Genomic DNA, 22158 nt, shown 5'->3' with positions numbered 1-22158 from the left:
TAAACCCTTTACCCCGAGGGTGGTTTGCACGTTAATGACCAGGCCAATTTTTACAATTCTGACAGCTGTTACTTTATGAGGTAATTACTCTGGAACGCTTCAACGGATCCCCCTGATTCTGAGATTATTTTTTCGTGACATATTGTACTTCATGATTGTGGTAAAATTTCTTCGATATCACTTGCGTTTATTTGTGAAAAAAACGGAAATTTGGTGAAAATTTTGCAATTTTCAAAATTTTAATTTTTATGCCCTTAACCCCTTAACAACATTAGACGTACTAATACGTGTCTGTGCCCTGGGACTTAAGAGCCAGACCCGTATTAGTACGTCATCGCGATCGCGCGCGCACACAGGCTGTGCGGGCGCGATCGCCGCCGGGTGTCAAATTGATTCATAAAAATGAAAAAGTGTTGTTTTTTTTCACTTTTTCATTTTTACAAATCAATTTGTGAAGCACCTGGGGGTTCCAAGTGCTCACTATGCATCTAGATAGGTGCCTTGGGGGGTCTAGTTTCCAAAATGGGGTCACTTGTGGGGGAGCTCCAATGTTTGCGCACACAGGGGCTCTCCAAACGCAACATGGTGTCCGCTAGCAAATTGAATGGAAAATCGGCTCAAATTGTTAGCGGACACCATGTCGAGTTTGGAGAGCCCCTGTGTGCCTAAACATTGGAGCTCCCCCACAAGTGAACCCATTTTGGAAACTAGACCCCCCAAGGCACCTATCTAGATGCATAGTGAGCACTTGGAACCCCCAGGTGCTTCACAAATTGATTCATAAAAATGAAAAAGTGGAAAAAAAAACACTTTTTCATTTTTACGAATCAATTTGTGAAGCACCTGGGGGTTCCAAGTGCTCACTATGCATTTAGATAGGTGCCTTGTGGGGTCTAGTTTCCAAAATAGGGTCACTTGTGGGGGAGCTCCAATGTTTAGGCACAAAGGGGCGCTCCAAACGCAACATGGTGTCCGCTAACAAATTGGAACCATTTCGCGTTTGGAGAGCCCCTGTGTGCCTAAACATTGGAGCTCCCCCACAAATGACCCCATTTTGGAAACTAGATCACCCAAGGCATCTATCTAGATGCATAGTGAGCACTTGGAACCCCCAGGTGCTTCACAAATTGATTCGTAAAAATGAAAAAGTGGAAAAAAAAACACTAGTCGCCATATCGTCATCTTTTTTTCTTACTTTTGAAAAAAATCCCAACCCGATCACAACCCTAACCCCAAGCCCAGCCCTATCCCTAGCCCTAACCCTAGCCCAACCCTAACCCGAGAGTTTACTTTTTACGCCGTTCCTCGTGCGGTATAAGTGATTAGATGACTTTATTCTTCGGGTCGGTGCGATTACAGTGATACCAGAATCATATGGGGTTTTTATGATTGACAGCTGTCACACACTAAGACGCATTTTTTGTAAAATCTAGTTTTTGCATTGCCATATTTTGAGAGCTATAATTTTTCCAGATTTTGGCAGACAGAGTCATGTGACGGCTTGTTTTTTGCGGGATGAGTTGACGTTGTTATTGGTGCCATTTTCAGGCACGTGACGTTTTTTGATCACTTTCTATTCCGATTTTTGGGAGGCAGAATAAACAAAAACCAACAATTCAGGAATTGTTTTTTTGGGTTTTTTTTATGCCGTTCCGCTTGTGGTAAAATTGATAAGGTAGCTTTATTCTTTGGGTCAGTACGTTTACAGCGGTACCACATTTATATCGTTTTTCTATGTTTTGCACTTTTACATAATAAAAGCAATTTTATAGAAAAAAATATTTTTTAGCATCGCTTTATTCTGAGAGCTACAACTTTTTTATTTTTCGGCTGATGGAGCTGTATGGCGGCCTGTTTTTTGCGGGACGAGATGACGTTTTCAGCGGTACCATTTTTATTTATATTCGTCTTCTTGATCGCGTGTTATTCCATTTTTTGTTTGGCAGTATGGTGATAAAGCATTGTTTTTTGCTTCGTCTTTTTTTTTTTTTTTTACCGTGTTCACTAAAGGGGTTAACTACTGGGACAGTTTTATAGGTCAGGTCGTTCCGAACGCGGCGATACCAAATATCTGTACTTTTATTGTTTTTGTTTTTTTTATAGTAATATTTATTGATCGGTACATTATATTTTTATTGTAATGCACACGCCCGGGCTGAGTGGCGTGTGCGTGGGTATGTAGTGATTCCACTGTGCCATGAACCGGAGAGTGCCTGGAGGGGAGTAACTAAGTATCTGCCCGATCCGACCAAGGTCGCACGACGGCATACGACGCCAGTGCACCAGGGAGGAACCGAGCAGAGGGACCAGGGTCTACTCCAGGTCAGACTCCAGACACGGCTGTTGACCCACACCGGGGAATACAGGAACAGGCAGACTAGAGCGCAGGCTGGGTATGGTCCAGTACAGACTGGGAGACAAATTCAGAGCCGCAGATGCGGTAAACAAACAGAGTAAAGCGAAACCGCAGGTGCGGTAGACAAGGCTGAACAGAGCAGAACCGCAGACACGGTAGACAAGGCTGAGCAGAGCGGAACCGCAGACGCGGTAGACAAGGCTGAGCAGAGCAGAACCGCAGACACGGTAGACAGGGCTGAGCAAAGCGAAACCACAGACGCGGTGGACAGGGCTGAGCAAAGCGAAACCGCAGATGCGGTGGACAGGGCTGAGCAAAGCGAAACCGCAGACGCGGTGGACAGGGCTGAGCAAAGCGAAACCGCAGACGCGGTGGACAGGGCAGAGCAAAGCGAAACCGCAGACGCGGTGGACAGGGCAGAGCAAAGCGAAACCGCAGACGCGGTGGACAGGGCAGAGCAAAGCGAAACCGCAGACGCGGTGGACAGGGCTGAGCAAAGCGAAACCGCAGACGCGGTGGACAGGGCTGAGCAAAGCGAAACCGCAGACGCGGTGGACAGGGCTGAGCAAAGCGAAACCGCAGACGCGGTGGACAGGGCTGAGCAAAGCGAAACCGCAGACGCGGTGGACAGGGTTGAGCAAAGCGAAACCGCAAACGCGGTGGACAGGGCTGAGCAAAGCGAAACCGCAGACGCGGTGGACAGGGCTGAGCAAAGCGAAACCGCAGACGCGGTGGACAGGGCTGAGCAAAGCGAAACCGCAGACGCGGTGGACAGGACTGAGCAAAGCGAAACCGCAGACGCGGTGAACAGGACTGAGCAAAGCGAAACCGCAGATGCGGTGGACAGGGCAGAGCGGGCAAGAACCGCCGGAGCGGTAAGCAAGGCAGAGCAGAGGAGACAGGGCTCTGTTGACACGGAACAGACTGGAAGGGAAAGGCAGAACCAGGAACACACAGGATACTTGCAATGAAGTAGCGAGTGGACTCTAAACTCACAAACGGGAGTACAGAGACAACGAGTAGGAGATAGGTACGGGATCAGATTCTGCAGGAAAAGGGAAGGTACGGACATAGAGAAAAACAGGAAACAGGCTAGGAGAGTATTCAGGCAAGAACAGACACAGCAGCAAGATACAGGAGCGGGTCTAGGTATGCGGCCCCTAGAAGGCGGAACGAACAGGCTAGGAGGGTGTTCAGACAGGAACAGGCAAGATACAGGAACGGGTCTAGGTATGCGGCCCCTAGAAGGCGGAAAGAACAGGCTAGGAGCGTGTTAACACAGGCCTGGAAATACAGCCTCCAGGATAGGCAGAAGACAACAGGCTAGAAGATAGTACAGACAGGACACAGTTCAGACACGGGAACTGATACCGAAGGCAGGGAACAGGAAAGGACCTGGCACGACAGCGACAGAAGCCAACTGACAGAACACAATGCTCAGGCCGGGTTTCTTGGAAGGAGCTGGGTTAAATACCAGGTGACAGACAGCAATAGGCTGAGGACGCATCAGGGGTGTGTCTGCAGCAGGTACAAGAAACAGGAAGTGATCGGGCGCCGCCCTTAAGCAGCAGAAACAGAGGCAAGCAGACAGCATGGAGGGAAGCCAGGCTAGCAGACTGGACTGGAGATCAAGTGCGCGCTCTTTCACAGTGGGAGATGGACCACTATGCAAGGACGCCGCCAGGTATGTTACATTTATTTTTGGTGGATTTATTTATTTATTTTTTTTTAAATATTTTAAAAAATATATATATATTTTTTTCACTTTATGACACTTTTTACACTTTTTTACTTTGTCCCACTATGGGACTTTCACTTTTTTTTTCTCTGATCGCCTGCATGGCACAGGAATGCAGCACCATCCCTGTGCCATGCAGGCTGTCAGCGCTGGACAGGGAGAAGATAGTTTGGAGATGCACTGCGCATGTCCAAAAAATCTTCCTGCTTTCTGGTGAGTCGGATGTTGTCATGACGACATCGGGTCGTCATGGCAACATCCTGGAAGCCAAGGCAGACAGCGCTGGAGGCCGGAAGAGGAGGTGAGTATCGGCGATCATCTCCCCTTGCCACCGCAATGCTGCGATCGACTTCGATTGCAGCATTGCGGGGGTTAATGTGCCGGGAGCGGTGCGGGACCGCTCCCTGCACATAGTACCGGGTGTCAGCTGTAACAATCAGCTGACACCCGGCGGCGATCGCGCCCGCACAGCCTGTGTGCAGGCGAAATCGCTAGGGCGTATAAATATGTATCTGGTCCATAAGTCCCAGGGCACAGATACGTACTAATACGCCCTATGTCGTAAAGGGGTTAATAGTGGCACACAGTGTAGCCGCGCTGCGGCTCCTGCTGCTGCCGGAATCGCCTGTGCCTGCTGTTAAAGGGCATGAATATTCAACCTCTCTCCACACCCATGGGTCTGGGGAGGGGGTGAATATTCATGCCCTTTAATAAGCTGGCACACGCGATAGCCGGCAGCAGCAGGAGCCGCAGTGTGGCTATGCTGTGTGCCGGGTATGAAGGAGAGTGAAGTCACTGCTCCCCGCGCACACAGTCCCGGCGTGGAGAGCAGTGACTTCCGGCAGCTGATCTCTCCTTGTGAGCCGCTCATGGCAGTGACGTCATGCGCGGCTCACATGGAGAGATCAGTGCAGGCAGACAGGATGCAGCGCTGGAGGAAAGAAGCAAGGTGAGCAGGAGTGTTTATTTTTTTTTATGTGCAGCATGATGGGGATTAGGGGGACCACACATACCAGGATAGGGATTAGGGGGACCATGCATACCAGGATAGGAATTAGGGGTGCCATGCATACCAGGACGGGGATGAGGGGTGCCATGCATACCAGGACAGGGATGAGGGGTGCCATGCATACCAGGACAGGGATGAGGGGTGCCATACATACCAGGACAGGGATGAGGGGTGCCATGCACACCAGGATAGGGATGAGGGGTGCCATGCATACCAGGACAGGGATGAGGGGTGCCATGCATACCCAGGATAGGGATGAGGGGTGCCATGCATACCAGGTTGGGGATTAGGGGTGCCATGCATACCAGGATAGGGATGAGGGGTGCTATGCATACCAGGACAGGGATGAGGGGTGCCATGCATACCAGGATAAGGATGAGGGGTCCCAGGCATACCAGGATAAGGATGAGGGGTGCCATGCATACCAGGATGGAGGGGTCCCATGCATACCAGGATGGAGGGATGCCAGGCATATCAGGATGGGGACCACATATAAAAGGAAGGGGGGGGGGCATATAAACCAGGATGGGGGATATTGACAGAATTGGGGGACATTACCCCTATACCAGTGTCAGCAGAAGACCCCCCTCCCCCTTAAAAGTGCATCATGACATTTTTTGCTTAAATTTTTTTTTTATTATTTTCCTCCTCTAAAACTTAGGTGCGTCTTATAGTCCGGTGCGTCTTATAGTCCGAAAAATACGGTAATTTTTTAAAAATTTTGCAATGAGAAATAAGTATTTGATCCCCTACAAACCATTGTGAGTTCTGGCTCCTACAGACCAGTTAGACGCTCCTAATCAACTCGTTACCTGTATTAAAGACAGCTGTCTTACATAGTCACCTGTATAAAAGACTCCTGTCTACAGACTCAATTAATCAGTCAGACTCTAACCTCTACAATATGGGCATTCTGGAGTGACTAAACATTTCATAGATGTACATGAAGGTAGTATAGAAGGACTTATTACTCATTCAAAACCATAGACTATATGTCCTGAAAGAGGCAGAGACTGGAAGAAAAGGGTGTTTTTAATGGATATGTTCTGGATCATTAAAATGAATATCAAACAGCCTGATGACTTGAATGTTTGTGATGACACAATGTATTTATATTGATAATATAAAATTGATGTAATACACTTGTACATAATGATTTTTGATGTATATAATATGAATTGTGTTATCTACATTCTGATTGGTTTGCAATGGTTTTTAATTCGATTCTGATGGGTCTCTGGTGATATCTCTATGACAAAGGGCGTATTCTAACACCGGAAACTTCTTAATTATACCAAGTAAAGAAATATTTTTAATTTTTTTGTTTCTATTATACAATCCTCTGATTGTTTCTTACCTGGTTTTGGCTTACAAATAATGAGATAAAATACTGACCGAATACTGAACATGTGAATCGGGCCTATCACAATAAAAAACGCTTTTTAAGAGAAATATATGATTTTGCTTCACTATAATTTTTAAGTCTTTCTGCAGACAGTTATGTGAGGGCTTGTTTTTTGCAGGATATGTTTTTATTGGTACCATTTTGGGATACATAACATTTTTGATTGCAATGTTTTTTACATTTGATTGCCGTCTATTTTTTATGGTGTTCACTGCAAGGGTTAAGCAGTGGGACAGTTTTATACATGAGGTCATGTTTTTTTGCATAAAAATGTTTATTTATTGGCATTTTTTTGTGATTTTTTTTCCCCCATTATTTATTTATTTTTTTAACTTCGTCCCTCTACAGGACTTCAACTTTTATTTGCTAATCAATGACCTAAAGCATTGAAATACACATCCATTGCAATGCATTTCACACATGCAGAACGCCTTTTAGAACTTGCTTATAGCAGACCCTAAGAAGCCACCATACCTGGCAGACTCATAGGTCATTGTTTGACCTCTGAATGCCATGGCTACCAGTGGCTCCCAGAGTTCATATTGCGTGAAAGCTGATGGGTTGAGCCCACTGTTGGCTAGCACTCTTAGTGCCGTAATCGCTATTGACTGCGGCATTTAGAAGGTTACACAGCCAGCAGTGGTGCTGCCACCAGTTCTGGCTGTTACAGCAGGAGCTCCAGTCGGTGATTGCTCCATCATTTACCTGTATGTCAATTTGCGTGAACACCATCTTGATCATGATGTACCTGTACGTCATATGTCAGAAAAGAGTTAAAGTATTGAGAACATGTCTTTCAAGTGTCAGTTTTTTATCCATATCTTGTTTACTTGGTGCCTGTTTTAACTGCATAGCTTGAAACCTTGCTGATTCTGGTATGCATTATTCCTTTTAGAAAGAGTGAACATTTTTCATTGCTGTGTGTTGCTGAATCTGACTTACGTTTGAAAATTCCACATTTCCTCTAGTTTACAAACTCTTTCAATTTATTCAGTTTGTCATTCATAATATTCTCCCAAATCGTTGTGAAAGTCCTTCCACCCCTAAAATCTCCCTAAGAAGGTCCCACTCTTTTTGAAATATTCCAAGTGTGGAGTATCTGGACAAAGACTTATCCATAAGTGAGCTCGATCCTACTACCTCAAAGTGTATGATGGCCATATTTTTATCAGTAAGTTTATAAACCGTAAATCTATCTTTTTCATCCACCAAGTGCACTAATTGTGATATCCCAAAATAGGTGCTGACAGCCAAACAAAAATAAAACATATTTGCGGCAAAAAATATATCAATTTTAATTAACTGAACTTATTCTGTTTGTTATAGTATAGAAAGGAGGAGGGTTCTCCAACTTCTCACTTTATTTCTTATATTGCCAGCCAGACCTAGAGCCATTAGTAGGGTCTCACTTTCCTGATGCCTGAGCGCAGCTTGGGATAATTAGTACTGTATAATATGAATTACATAGTATTTTCAATGGTAAACCTGTTTAAGCTTTAATTCTGCTTGAAATATTTGAAGTTAACTGAAAAACACTGAAAATCACTAAAAGGTTAGTTCTGATGTTTACATTAAAAGTTGTGCATTAAATTAAAAGTGCATTAAAATATTAAAATCAGTACATACACACAATAGGGTTCCTTTGTTACTTTAAGAAAACGACAAGTTCCATGAATACAAAAGTCTTTGTATTTCCTTAGACATGGATCCCTCTTTCGTCCTTTGCCTTTCTTTCTTCCATTGCGAATTTTCTCTACTCCTTGCATATCTTTGGGCTTTGAAGAATACACAGCTAAAAAAAAATAAAAAATAAAAATATATATATATATATATATATACACATATCAAAATACACTGTAATGTCAACAGCCCCCCTTACACAATAGATGGCGTACTCTCTCAAGTTACATGTTGTAACATTGGTGTACTATGTGAATCTGGAAGATATCACACCATACCAGAATATTTTTACTGGTCACTTATACGTATTGTCCTTTGTATCATCTATGGCTTATCAGCCTGAGGGCTGTTCGTGTTTTTGGGTTAGTTTATGTGTTCATTTGTGGTGGTCATTTCATGTTGGTCTAGCATGAGGGCTTTGTAGAATTTTCTAATAAATGTTATATATTATACGAACTACTACCTACTGCTATATTCAATATTGATCCGATTGGTAGTTACACGCAGCCGCGACCAATCAGCGAACTGTGTTAGTGAGGACCGGGGAGCGGCGCTGCCTGTGCGGGTACTTCCGCTGTGAGCAGCCGGGAGATGACCGGCTAGCGCACGGAATGCATCCTCCTCGTTTTCATGACTTCAGAAGTGGACTGGAGGTAGGTAGCAGTAACCATATGTACAGACGCATGTAATAGTTTGGCACCCCTGGTAAAGATTACTGTTATTGTGAACAGTTAAACAAGTTGAAGATGAAATGATCTTTAAAAGGGCTAACGTTAAAGATGACACATTTCCTTTGTATTTTAGGCAAAAAAAAAATATTGTAATTTTTTACATTTTAAAAATTACAAAAAGGAAAATGGGCCGATGAAAAAGTTTGGGCACCCTGCATGGTTAGTACCGAATAGCACCCCAATCTGAACGTATCACAGCTTGTAAATGCTTTTTGTAGCCAGACAAGAGTCTTTCAATTCTTGTTTGAGGGATTTTCATCTATTCTTCCTTGGAAAAGGATTCCAGTTCTGTGAGATTCCTGGGTCGTCTTGCATGCACTGCTATTTTGAGATCTAGAAAGATTTTCAATGATGTTCAGATCAGGGGACTGTGAGGGCCATTGTAAAAGCTTCAGTTGCACATTTTGAAGTAGTCTATTGTGGATTTTGACGTGTGTTTAGGATCATTGTTAGGGTTGAGCGAGTATGTTCTGTTCCGAGTACACTCGGGCCGAGCTCCGAGTATTTACAGCTGCTCGGTGATGTGTTTGAATCGCTCCCGTGTGCATGATTTGCAACTGTTTGACAGCTTTATTACATGTGAGGAATGTGTAAGAAATAGACATTCCTTACATGTACTAAAACTGTGAAACAGTTGCAAATCATGCACAAGGGAGCGATTCATACATATCACCGAGCAGCTGTAATTACTCGGAGCTCGGCCCGAGCATACTCGGCGAAAGAGTTGATAGAACATACTCGCTCAACACTAATCATTATCCATTTGTAGAAGCCATCCTCTTGTCAACTTTAGATTTTTTACAGATGGTGTTATGCTTGCATCTAGAACTTGTTGCAATTTCAGCGAATCAATTTTTTCCTCTACCCTTGAAATGTTACCCGAGCCATTGGCTGCAACACAACCCCAAAGCATGATTGATCTACCCCCATACTTAATGGCTGGCAAATGTTCTTATCCTGAATTTTCTGTGCCCTTTTTTCTCCACACATATCTTTGATCATTGTGGCAAAGGAGTTCTATTTTAACCTCATCGGTCCACAGGGCTGGTTTCCAAAATGTATCCAGCTTGTTTAGATGTTGTTTTGCATACTTTTGATGCTGAATTTTATGGCGAGTATGCAGGAGAGGTTTACTTCTGATGACTCTTGCATGATGGCCACTGTGGTAGATTAGCTCACTCGGATGCTCTCGGAAGTAGACCGGATACAACAAACTTCAGCTCCCACTGGAGCTCCAGACTGGAGACTTCCTTGTCTCCAAGCACAAAGACAGAAAAAAACCTCAGTGGCCGGACTGTCATTGTCAGTAATAGTACGTCCCTGTGCCCTTGGCCTATTGGACCAGGTATGTACTATTATGCACAATGTGATCACGCCTGCACAGAAGCTGCTGCAGGGCGATCGCCGCCAGGTGTCAGCTGATTCTCACAGCTGACACCTGGTACTATGTGCCAGGAGCGGTCCCGCAATGCTCCCGACACATTAACCCCCGAAATGCTGCGATCAAAGTCGATGGCAGCATTCCAGGAGCATGGGGAGTTAAGCGTACCCCTATTACCTTGGATCGGGACCCTGCACTGTGAGGACGGGGTCCCAATCATTGCTATGGCGACTCTATGTCATCATGACGACATCCGGGTCACCAGGCATCAGGAAGTTACTTTGATCATGCGCAGGGCACGATCAAAGTAACTTGTGCCTGTGAAAGGCTGACAGTGTGCACAGCATAGAGTGCTGCTGCATCTCTATGCTATGCAAGCGATCAGCCTGCAAAAAATGTAAGCCCCATAGTTGGACAAAGTGTAAAAATAAAAAAAAATGTAAAAAAAATAATCCAAAAAAATGAAAAAATAATCCAAAAAAATAAATATACTGTACCCATAAATATTATGAAAAAAAAACAATAAAAGTACACATATTTGGTATTGTGGCATCAGGAACGACCTGACCTATAAAACTGTCCCACTAGTTATCCCCTTTAGTGACAGTAAAAAATAAAAAACGAAGTAAAAAACAATGCTTTATCATACCGCCAAACAAAAAATGGAATAAAACGCGATCAAAAAGACGAATGTAAATTCTTAATGGTACCGCTGAAAACGTCATCTTGTCCCGCAGAAAACAAGTTGCCATACAGCTCCATCAGCCAAAAAAATAAAAAAGTTACAGCTCTCTGAATAAAGCGATGCAAAAAAAATATTTTTTCTATGAAATAGTTTTTATTGTGTAAAAGCGCCAAATAAAAAAACGATATGAATGTGGTACTGCTGTAAACGTACTGATCCGAATAAAGCTACCTTATCAATTTTACCACACGCGGAACAGAATAAAAAAAACAAAAAAAACACAATTCCTTTTTGCCTCCCAAAAATCGGAATACTAAGCAATCAAAAAATGTAATTTTCCCAAAATCAAGTCATCCTGCAAAAAACAAGCCCTGACATGACTGTCGGCCGAAATATGGAAAAATGATTGCAAAAACTAGTCTTTGCAAAAAAAAACCCTCTTTTAGTGTGTGACAGCTGCCAAACACAAAATCCCTATATGAATCTGGTATCGCTGTAATCGCACCGACCCAAAGAATAAGGTCGTCTAATCATCTGTACCGCACTAGGAACAGCGTAAAAAATATACTCTCGGGTTAGGGTTGTTATAGGGTTAGGGTTGGGATTTTTTCAAAATATGGTAACTAGTGTTGAGCGCAAGTGCTCGCACTTGAGTTTGCATCGGGTGCTCGGGTATGCACCAAGTATTGCGGGTGCTCAAGTGACATGCATACCTGAGTACCCGATACAAACTCAAGTAGCGAGCACTTGCGCTCAAGACTAATGACAACATATTCAATACTAGCTATTGAACCCGTTCTACACCCGGGTGGCGAGCATTTTTATTGGTATATGGTCTCCCATGCTGGCATGTGCTGCCCCCCTCCTTGTATTTGTGCTGCCCACATCCTGTCCTCACCATCCAATCCTGGTATGCGTGGTACCCCTCACCCCCAATCCTGGTATGCGTGGCACCCCTCACCCCCAATCCTGGTATGCGTGGCACCCCTCACCCCCAATCCTGGTATGCGTGGCACCCCTCACCCCCAATCCTGGTATACGTGGCACCCCTCATCCCTATCCTGGTGTGTATGGTATCCCTCATCCTGGTATGCATGGCACCCTATCCCTCACTCCCAATCCCGGTATGCGTGGCACCCCTCACCCCCAATCCTGGTATGCGTGGCACCCGTCATCCCGGTATGCGTGGCACCCCTCACCCCCAATCCCGGTATGCGTGGCACCCCTCATCCTTATCCTGGTGTGTATGGTATCCCTCATCCTGGTATGCATGGTACCCCATCCTTCATCCCTATCCTGGTGTGTAAGGTATCCCTCATCCTGGTATGTATGGCACCCCATCCCTCATTCCCAATCCCGGTATGCGTGGCACCCCTCATCCCCGGTATGCATGATACTCCTCATCCCCAATCCCAGTATGCCTGGCACCCCTCATCCCCAATCCCGGTATGCGTGGCACCCCTCACCCCCAATCCCGGTATGCGTGGCACCCTTCAGCCCCAATCCCGGTAAGCGTGGCACCCCTCACCCCCAATCCCAGTATGCGTGGCACTCCTCACCCCCAATCCCAGTATGCGTGTCACCCCTCACCCCTCATCCCGTTAAGCTTGGCACCCCTCATCCCAGTATGCGTGGCACCCCTCATGCCTATCCTGGTATGTATGGCACCCCTCATCACTATCCTGGTGTGTATGGTATCCCTCATCCTGGTATGCATGGTACCCCATCCCTCATCCCGGTATGCATGGCACTCCATCCCTCATCCCCAATCCCAGTATGTGTGGCACCCCTCATCCCCAATCCCGGCATGTGTGCCACCCCTCATCCCCAATCCCAGCATGCGTGCCACCCCTCATCCACAATCCCGGCATGCGTGGCACCCCTCATCCCCAATCCCGGCATGCGTGGCACCCCTCATTCCCAATCCTGGCATGCGTGGAACCCCTCATCCCCAATCCTTGTATGCGTGGCACCCCTCATCCCCAATCCCGGTATGCGTGGCACCCCTCATCCCCAATCCCGGTATGCGTGGCACCCCTCATCCCCAATCCCGGTATGCGTGGCACCCCTCATCCCCAATCCCGGTATGCGTGGCACCCCTCATCCCCAATCCCAGTATGCGTGGCACCCCTCACCCTCAATCCTGGTATGCATGGTCCCCTCACCCCCCAATCCTGGTATGCATGGTCCCCTCACCCCCCAATCCTGGTATGCGTGTTACCCCTCACCCCCCAATCCTGGTATGCATGTTACCCCCTCACCTCCCAATCCTGGTATGCGTGGCACCCCTCACCCCCCAATCCTGGTATGCGTGGTACCCCTCACCCCCCAATCCTGGTATGCATGGTACCCCTCACCCCCCAAACCTGGTATGCGTGGCACCCCTCACCCCCCAATCCTGGTATGCGTGGCACCCCTCACCGCCCAATCCCCAATCCTGGTATGCGTGGCACCCCTCACCGCCCAAATCCTGGTATGTGTGGCACCCCTCACCCCCCAATCCTGGTATGCGTGGTACCCCTCACCCCCCAATCCTGGTATGCATGGTACCCCTCACCCCCCAATCCTGGTATGTGTGGTACCCCTCACCCCCCAATCCTAATATATGCATGGTCCCCTCACCCCACAATCCTGTTATGTGTGGCCCCGTCATCCCTTTCACACTGTACACACATACAAAAAAAATAAACAGTTATACTCACCTTTCTTCTCTGTACTCCAGCGCTGCTGCGTCCTCTCTGCCGGAGCCCGGGGGAGGAGTGTGTCTTCAGTAAAATGGCGCCGTATAGCGCAATGCGCACGCGCCGGTCCGACGCCTTCACTCCGCCCCCGGTCTCCAGCGAAGAGAGGCGCCACGGCAACGCTCCTCCCGGTCAGGTAAGTATGTAAGTATGGCACCGGAGATCGCAGTATGCGTTCAGTGTCTACGCATACCGCGCGATCTCCGGCGCCATACACCTCCTCTTACCTGTAACGGCTGGATGCCTGCTTCTCTCTGGAGCCAGACTGCGCGTCACGCATGCGCAGTCTATTGAGGCTTCAGACAGAGAAACGCATCCCGCCTTATATTATAGATGATGACCTAATGTTATCAAATTCTGTCGTAACTCTGGGTTCAAAATGTTCACTATACCCCTTGATAAAATCCTTGAGGGGTGTAGTTTCCAAAATGGTGTCACTTGTGGGGGGTTTCCACTGTTTAGGCACATCAGGGGCTCCACAAACACAACATGGCGTCCGCTAATTATTCAAGCAAATTTTACATTTAAAAAGTCAAATGGCACTCCTTCCCTTCCGAACCCTGCAGTGCGCCCAAACAGTGGTTTTCCCCCACATATGGGCATACTCAGGAGAAATTGCACAACAAAGTTTGGGGTCCATTTTTTCCTGTTATCCCTGCGAAAATGAAAAAATGTGGGTCTAAAGTAAAATTTTTGTGAAAAAAGTTAAACGTTCATTTTTTTTCTTCCACATTCCAAAAATTCCTGTGAAGCATCTGAAGGGTTAATAAACTTCTTGAATGTGGTTTTGAGCACCTTGAGGGGTGCAGTTTTTAGAATGGTGTCATTTTTGGGTATTTTCTGTCATAAAGGCCCCTCAAAGTCACTTCAAAACTATATATGGCACACAATATGAGTCTACAGGCACACTGTGCGCTTCCAGGAATCTCTGGAGGTGTACTGACCGAGGCCGCGCACATCTAGTCAGAATGTGGAGTCTGCATATTTCATACTTGTGGTCACATGACCACTCATTCTCACTGCCGACAATGGAGAAAAATCAGTGTGTACTGCACTAGATGTGAGGATTCACAAGTCTGCAGACACACAGTGTGACACAGAGTGACACACAGCCTGACACAGAGTGACACACAGCGTGACACAGAGTGACACACAGCCTGACACAGAGTGACACACAGCGTGACACAGAGTGACACACAGCCTGACACAGAGTGACACACAGCGTGACACAGAGTGACACATAGCCTGACACAGAGTGACACACAGCCTGACACAGAGTGACACACAGCCTGACACAGAGTGACACACAGCGTGACACAGAGTGACACACAGCCTGACACAGAGTGACACACAGCGTGACACAGAGTGACACACAGCCTGACACAGAGTGACACACAGCCTGACACAGAGTGACACACAGCGTGACACAGAGTGACACACAGCCTGACACAGAGTGACACACAGCGTGACACAGAGTGACACACAGCCTGACACAGAGTGACACACAGCGTGACACAGAGTGACACACAGCCTGACACAGAGTGACACACAGCGTGACAGAGTGACACACAGCCTGACACAGAGTGACACACAGCGTGACACAGAGTGACACACAGCCTGACACAGAGTGACACACAGCCTGACACAGAGTGCCTACAGACTTGTAGTTTTAGAGCAGACATCCCCTTTAATGTTATAACCACATAAAGAAAAAATAAAGGGTTTGTCCAGTAATGACATGCTAATGACCTTTCCACAGGATAGGTTCACTCTATGAGTGGGGCTCTGACACTCCGCACGCCCACCAATCACTGATGGAGGTAAACACGCTGAATGGAGCTGCGTACCACTACAGATTACTATGGGAGTGGCTGCAGTGTTACAAGGGGGGAGAGCAGGGTGCGGGCTCTCTGCCCACAAAAAACATCCTGACGTCTGCCAGTGTCAGTGTTCCAGTCTCCAGACAGGTGCATCGCAGTGGTGTTGTGTCTTAAAGGGGTTGTCCAAATCGATAAGTCTGCAGTCACTCTGTGTGTCAATCTGTGTGACTGCTGACTTATGAATCCCCCAGTGCATGAATATATAAGTGTATGGATGCGTACAAAACATCAGACTGCACTTGGATGACATCAGAGTGCAGTGCGATTATCGCAGATACTGAGGAGGAGGAGATGGAGAAATTAAGTTCTCCATCTTCTCCGCACCTGTGATCCAATTCTCGAATGTGAGAGAATCAGATCACAGTAAAATGACACTCGGATCATGCTGGCAGCAGAGTTTGAGTCGATGGTCATTTGCACATAGCATCTCATTCTCTCGCACGAGGGAATCATAGGATGCTGTACGCCAGTGTGAGTGTACCCCAACAATGGACATGCCAGATCCTTCTCAAGCTAATAAAGGGGTTCTCCAGTTAAAAAAAATAAGTCTGCAGGCATTCTATGTGTCACTCTGTGTGACTGCAGACTAGTGACTCCTCACATTGCACGCACTGTGTGCTGTGAGGATTCTCCGGTGTTGGTAATGGTACAAATATGCAATATGCTCATGGCCACCTTCAGACTATACTATGTCAGTCCTTGCATTCAGCAAGGCCGAGAACTTCCATCAGCCTAAGGCCTCATTCACCAATAATACAACACGTACCCATATACTCTATGGTGCTATTCACATGTCCGTGTTTTATCACAGACCATGTGTCCATACAAAACTCACAGAGAAAGGTCCATTTTTTCCAATCACACTAATGAAAAAGGCCAATACAAGTCTAAAGGTTCGTGAAAAACTCATACAGCACACGGAAGGCGTCATTATACAATCCGTGAGCCGTCCGTGTGCGGTACGTGCTTACATTGAAAAGGGAGCCAGTGTTATAACAATGCTGTGATCCTCTCTGCCTCACTGCAACAGCACTGACAACCCCTCCACAGGGATCTGACAACCCCTCCACATTGATCTGACAACCCCTCCACATGGATCTGACAACCCCTCCACAGGGAGTCAATGCTGCTTCAGTGAGGCAGAGGATCAGAGCATTGCTATAGCGCTGGCTCCCTGTAGAGGGGTTGTCAGATCCCTGTGGAGGGGTTGTCAGATCCCTGTGGAGGGGTTGTCAGATCCCTGTGGAGGGGTTGTCAGATCCCTGTGGAGGGGCTGTCAGATCCCTGTGGAGGGGTTGTCAGATCTCTGTGGAGGGGTTGTCAGATCCCTGTGGGGACCTTATCTTGACCTCCACTGATCCTGTAACTGACAATTCTTAATTACATTTCAGACTGAAGAAAGTGCAACTTGAAAACACTTTGCTATCTTATAGACTTCTCCTGCTTTGTGGGCCTCCACCATTTTCATTTTTCAGAGTGCTAGGCAGCTGCTTAGAAGAACCAATTTGCATCACCCTGCCTTTCCTAATGATGATAGTGAACAAGCAAAACCCTAACAGCCTAATTAAGATCTGAAACCTTGGTCAAAGTTATCAGAGCACAAAAATCTCCAAGGGTGCCCAAACTTTCGCATCGGCCCATTTTCCTTTTTGTAATTTTTAAAATGTAAAAATATGATTTTTGTAATGGTGCATTTACCCCCTAACAGCCGCCTATATGCATTAAAACAGCATTTAAGGGGTCTCATTCACTCATCAATAAGTGAGTAGTGCCACCCTATGGCCAAATATCCTATGGGTGACAATCGTACATGACAGCTGACATCCTGTGGCATCGGCCCCGACCAGTTTTTCTGTGTCTGAAAAATGTGAATAAAAAGCGATCAAACCACATTATGTGCCCCAAAATGGTACCAAAACAATATCCAACTCGTCAAACAAAAAATAAGCCCTCATACAATTTTGTTAGCCAAAAATAAAAAAGTTACAGCTCTCACAATATAGAAAAAAAAAGCATTTTTACTGCGTGAAAGTAGCAAAACAAAAACAAATCTGGTATCAATGTAATCACACCGATCCAAAAAATAAAGTCATCTTATCACTTGTACGACACAACAAAACCATGAAAAAATAAACAACTATTCTTGTATTTAACTATTCTTGTATTGTTGTCTATGTTCCTTCTGCCTCCCAAAAAAACAGAATAAGGCTCGGGTCACATTTATCCTGCAATCTCCGCTGAGCGCTTAAGCCAAGGTTTCCATGTACATCCCAAAAAACGCGATTCAGACAACTACTCACTATAATGGGGCAGATGGAGTCACTTTGTCTGGTCTCTGTTCCAGTGATGTCACGTTATTTTAGGCATGATTCTTGCGCATAAGTCTGGATGACAACAGTTCTGTGCACACCTAAAAAGATGAATACCACCAGAACAGATGCCAAACGGAGTCCAAAATGTCTCCATCAGCCTCATTATTTAAGTGGTTTCATCAGGGGTTTTGTCTGAATTTTGTAACTTTGAAAACTCGCTCTCACTTGCAATTAAATCGGACGAATGCAATCTGATAAAAAAAATCGGATTGCATTCAGACCAATTTAATCCCATGACGGTGTGCTCAGTGGCGATTTTTTTCTCAGCTCCGATCGAATCATGATCGGACTGAAAAAAGATCACAGCATGCTGCGATTGCATGCTGGATTCGGATCGCACGCATCCATATAAGCCTATGTATGCGTGTGAAACATCGCACTGGACTCGGATATCACCCGAGTGCACTGCAATTCCCGCCGATGCCAGCAACAGAGGAGATGGAGAAATTAATTTCTCCGTCTCCTCCGCACACTGGCGTACCGCCAATGGCGGTAGGCCACGTCATTGCAATGGAGCCCGTGAGCAGGGGGGGGTGCGCAGAGGGCCCTCACCACACAGGGCCCTCCCTGCACTGTGCCCCGCCTCTGCCTGTCAGCACCCGGCCGCTCCCTCCTCCATCATCATTGCTCATGCTGAGGACAACAGGGGGATTCCAGTGAAAGCAATGATGATGGGGGAGGGAGAGTCAGCAGACACTTCCACCCCCATCATTCTTCCTCTATGTCAGAGCAGCGGGCGCGATCACATCATTACAGGGCACCCGCTGAGGAGACTAGAGCATCTGGTGGAACCAAAAGAGGTGAGCACTGCGTTTATTTTTTTAAATCAGTGACCAGTGGCTATAATACAGTATGGGGGGTACATTATATTGTGTGGAGGATCATGTGGGTGCATTATACTGCATGGAGGATCGTTGTGGGCGCATTACATTGTGCGGCAAACTATGGGGGTGCATTATACTGTATGGAGGATCATGGGAGGTTCATTATGTTGTGTGGAGGACCACGGGGGTACATTATACTGTATGGAGGACCAAGAGAGTGCATTATACTGTAAGGAGGATCATGGGGGGTGCATTATATTGTGTGGAGGACCATGGGGATGCATTATACTGTATGAAGGATCATGGTGGGCACATTATATTGTGTGGAGGTTCATGGGGGTGCATTATAGTGTATGGAGGATCATGAGTGGCCCATTATATTGTATGAAGGACCATGGGTGTGCATTATATTGTATGAAGGACCATGGGGAAAGCATTTTGTTATATGGGAGGACCATGGGGAGAGTATTTTTTTATATGGAGGACCATGGAGGGTGCATTATATTTTATGGAGGACCATGCGGAGTGCACTATATTTTATGGACAACCATGGGGAGAACATTATATTCTATGGAGGACCATGTGGAGTGCATTATACTGTATGGCGTGTTATGAGGGGCGCATTATACTAAATGGAAGGCTATGTGGGGCCATTATAATATGTGGGGGTCCATTATACTGTATGCAAGCAATTATACAGTGTGAAGGTTTGTGTGGGGTCCTTCACAATGTATAGGGGCCATTTTACTGTTTGGAGGGCTAGTGCGGTCTATTATACTGTATGTAAGTCCATTATAATGCATGGAGAGCTGAATGGGGGGTTCACAGTTGGGGGATTATACAATGTTGGGGTCACCATACTTTGCCTTGGGAATTGAGGTGGGGTACAGTAGGGTCATTATACTGTGCATGTGGAGTAATTCACCATGGGGGTATCATACTGTGTGTGGGGGTGCATTATATTATATGGAGGACCATGGAGTGCATTACACTGTATGGAGGATCATGATGGGCGCATTATATTGAGTGGAGGATCATGGGGGTGCATTATACAGTATGGAGGACCATGGGAGTGCATTATACTGTATGGAGGATCATGGGGGGTGAATTATATTGTGTGGGGGACCATGGAGGTGTATTATACTGTATGGGGGACCATGGGGGTGCATTATACAGTATGGAGGATCATGGTGGGCACATTATATTGTGTGGAGGACCATGGGGTGCATTATACTGTATGACGGACCATGGGGTGCTCATCATATTGCATGCAGAACCATAGGGGGTGCATTATATTGTATGGAGGACCATGGGGAGAACATTATATTCTATGGAGTACCATGTAGAGTGCATTATACTATATGGAGTGTTATCGGGGTCACATTATACTATATGGAAGGCTATGTGGGGCCATTATAATATGTGGGGGTCCATTATACTGTATGCAAGCAATTATACAGTGTGAAGGTTTGTGTGGGGCCCGGATCCAGCTTCCTTTGAGAATGCTGAAGTTATTATCTTACTATTTAACATAGTCATATTTTGCGCACTGAGCAAACCATTAATCTTTGTATATATGCTGCCCTCCCCCATCGTTGTATATATGCTGCCTTCCCCCCATCCTTGTATATATGCTGCCCTCCCCCCATTCTTGTATATATGCTGCCCCCATCCTTGTATATATGCTGCCCCAATCCTTGTATATATGCTGCTCTCCTCCTATCCTTGTATATATGCTGCCCCAATCCTTGTATATGCTGCCCTCCCCCCATCCTTGTATATATGCTGCCCTCCCCCCATCCTTGTATATATGCTGACCTCCCCCAACCTTGTATATATGTTGCCCCAATCCTTCTATATATCCTGCCCCAATCCTTATATATATGCTGCCCTCCCCTTATCCTTGTATATATGCTTCCCTCCCCCCATCCTTGTATATATGCTCCCCCAATCCTTGTATAAATGCTGCTCTCCCCCCATCCTTGTATATATGCTGCCCTCCCCCCATCCTTGTATATATGCTGCCCTCCCTTCATCCTTGTATATATGCTACCCCCCCATCCTTGTATATGTTGCCCCCCCATCCTTGTATATATGTTGCCCCAATCCTTATATAGATGCTCCCCCAATCCTTGTATATATGATGCCCTCCCCTCATCCTTGTATATATGATGCCCTCCCGTCATCCTTGTATATATGCTCCCCCCATCCTTGTCTATATATATAATCGTCTTATCCCGTCTGTCTGTCTTTCTGTCTGTCTGTCTGTCTGTCCAGGAAATCCCGCGTTGCTCATTGGTCCGGCAGCGGCCAATCAGCGACGCGGGATTTCAGAAAAAAGATGGCGGCCGTTAGCGGCTCATCTGCGGGACGGAGATGCAGCCGGGAGATGACCGGCGTGAGGCGCTCATCTCCCGCCCGGTAGAAGCAGAAGGACCTCGACAGCCGGCGCCGCTGACCTCCATGCGGAAGGGAGGACCGGCGCTGTGGGTCGGGATACTTCTGCTGCGAGCAGCCGCTCATATCCCGGCTTCTCGCAGCGGAAGTAGCCGCACAGGCAGCGGCGCTGACATCCATGCGGCTAGGGTGTCAAGGGAGGACCGGGGAGCGGCGCTGTGGGTCGGGATACTTCTGCTGTGAGCAGTCGCTCATCTCCCGGCTTCTCGCAGCGGAAGTAGTCGCACAGGCAGCGACGCTCCCCGGTCCTCACCAATACGATTCCGCTCCCCAGTCCTCACCAATATGATTCGCTTATTGGTCGCGCTCTCCGGCAAAAGTTAAACACCGCTGTGCTGATTGGTCGTGGCCGCTGCCCGCGACCAATCACCGATTTGGGCGCCACATTTAAATAGCGGCCGCGACCAATCACCGATCTTGGCGCCACTTTTAAACACTACTGTGCTGATTGGTCGCGGACGCTGCCCGCGACCAATCAGCGATCTTAGAGCCACATTTAAACACTGATGTGCTGATTGGTCGCGGACGCTGCCCGCGACAAATCAGCGATTTTGGCGTCAAACTTAAACAACGCTCTGCTGATTGGTGGCGGCCACCAGCCGCGTCAAATCAGCGAGATTGGCGCCAAATTTAAACAACACTCTGCTGACTGGTCGCGGCCGCGACCAATCAGCGAGATTGGCCTCAAATTTAAACAACGCTCTGCTGATTGGTCGCAGCCGCTGGCCGCAACTAATCTGCATTATTGCCGCCAAATTTAAACACCGCTTAGCTGATTGTTCGCGGCCGGCGACCGCGACCACTCAGCGATATTGGCGCCAAATTTAAACACCCCTCTGCTGATTGGTCGCGACCGCCGGCGCAAGTCTCATGCCAGCAGCCACGGTAGCAGGAAGTGG

At 46.9% G+C, this 22158-nt stretch overlaps 1 protein-coding gene across 2 annotated transcripts in view; it reads right to left on the bottom strand.

Moving 5' to 3' along the window:
- HBEGF (heparin binding EGF like growth factor) overlaps window positions 1-22158 on the bottom strand; it is a 239164-nt gene that overhangs the window by 159606 nt on the left and 57400 nt on the right. For both annotated transcript variants that reach the window (XM_073649496.1, XM_073649497.1), the window contains exon 3: window positions 8135-8300. In XM_073649496.1, the coding sequence (XP_073505597.1) occupies window positions 8135-8300 (166 nt within the window). The remainder of the gene's footprint in view (window positions 1-8134; window positions 8301-22158) is intronic.

This window comes from Phyllobates terribilis, unplaced genomic scaffold, assembly GCF_046119375.1.
Source record: "Phyllobates terribilis strain yellow unplaced genomic scaffold, ASM4611937v1 Scaffold_10__3_contigs__length_209671492, whole genome shotgun sequence".
NCBI classification, from domain to species: domain Eukaryota; kingdom Metazoa; phylum Chordata; class Amphibia; order Anura; family Dendrobatidae; genus Phyllobates; species Phyllobates terribilis.
This window is presented reverse-complemented; position numbering and strand designations above follow the sequence as displayed.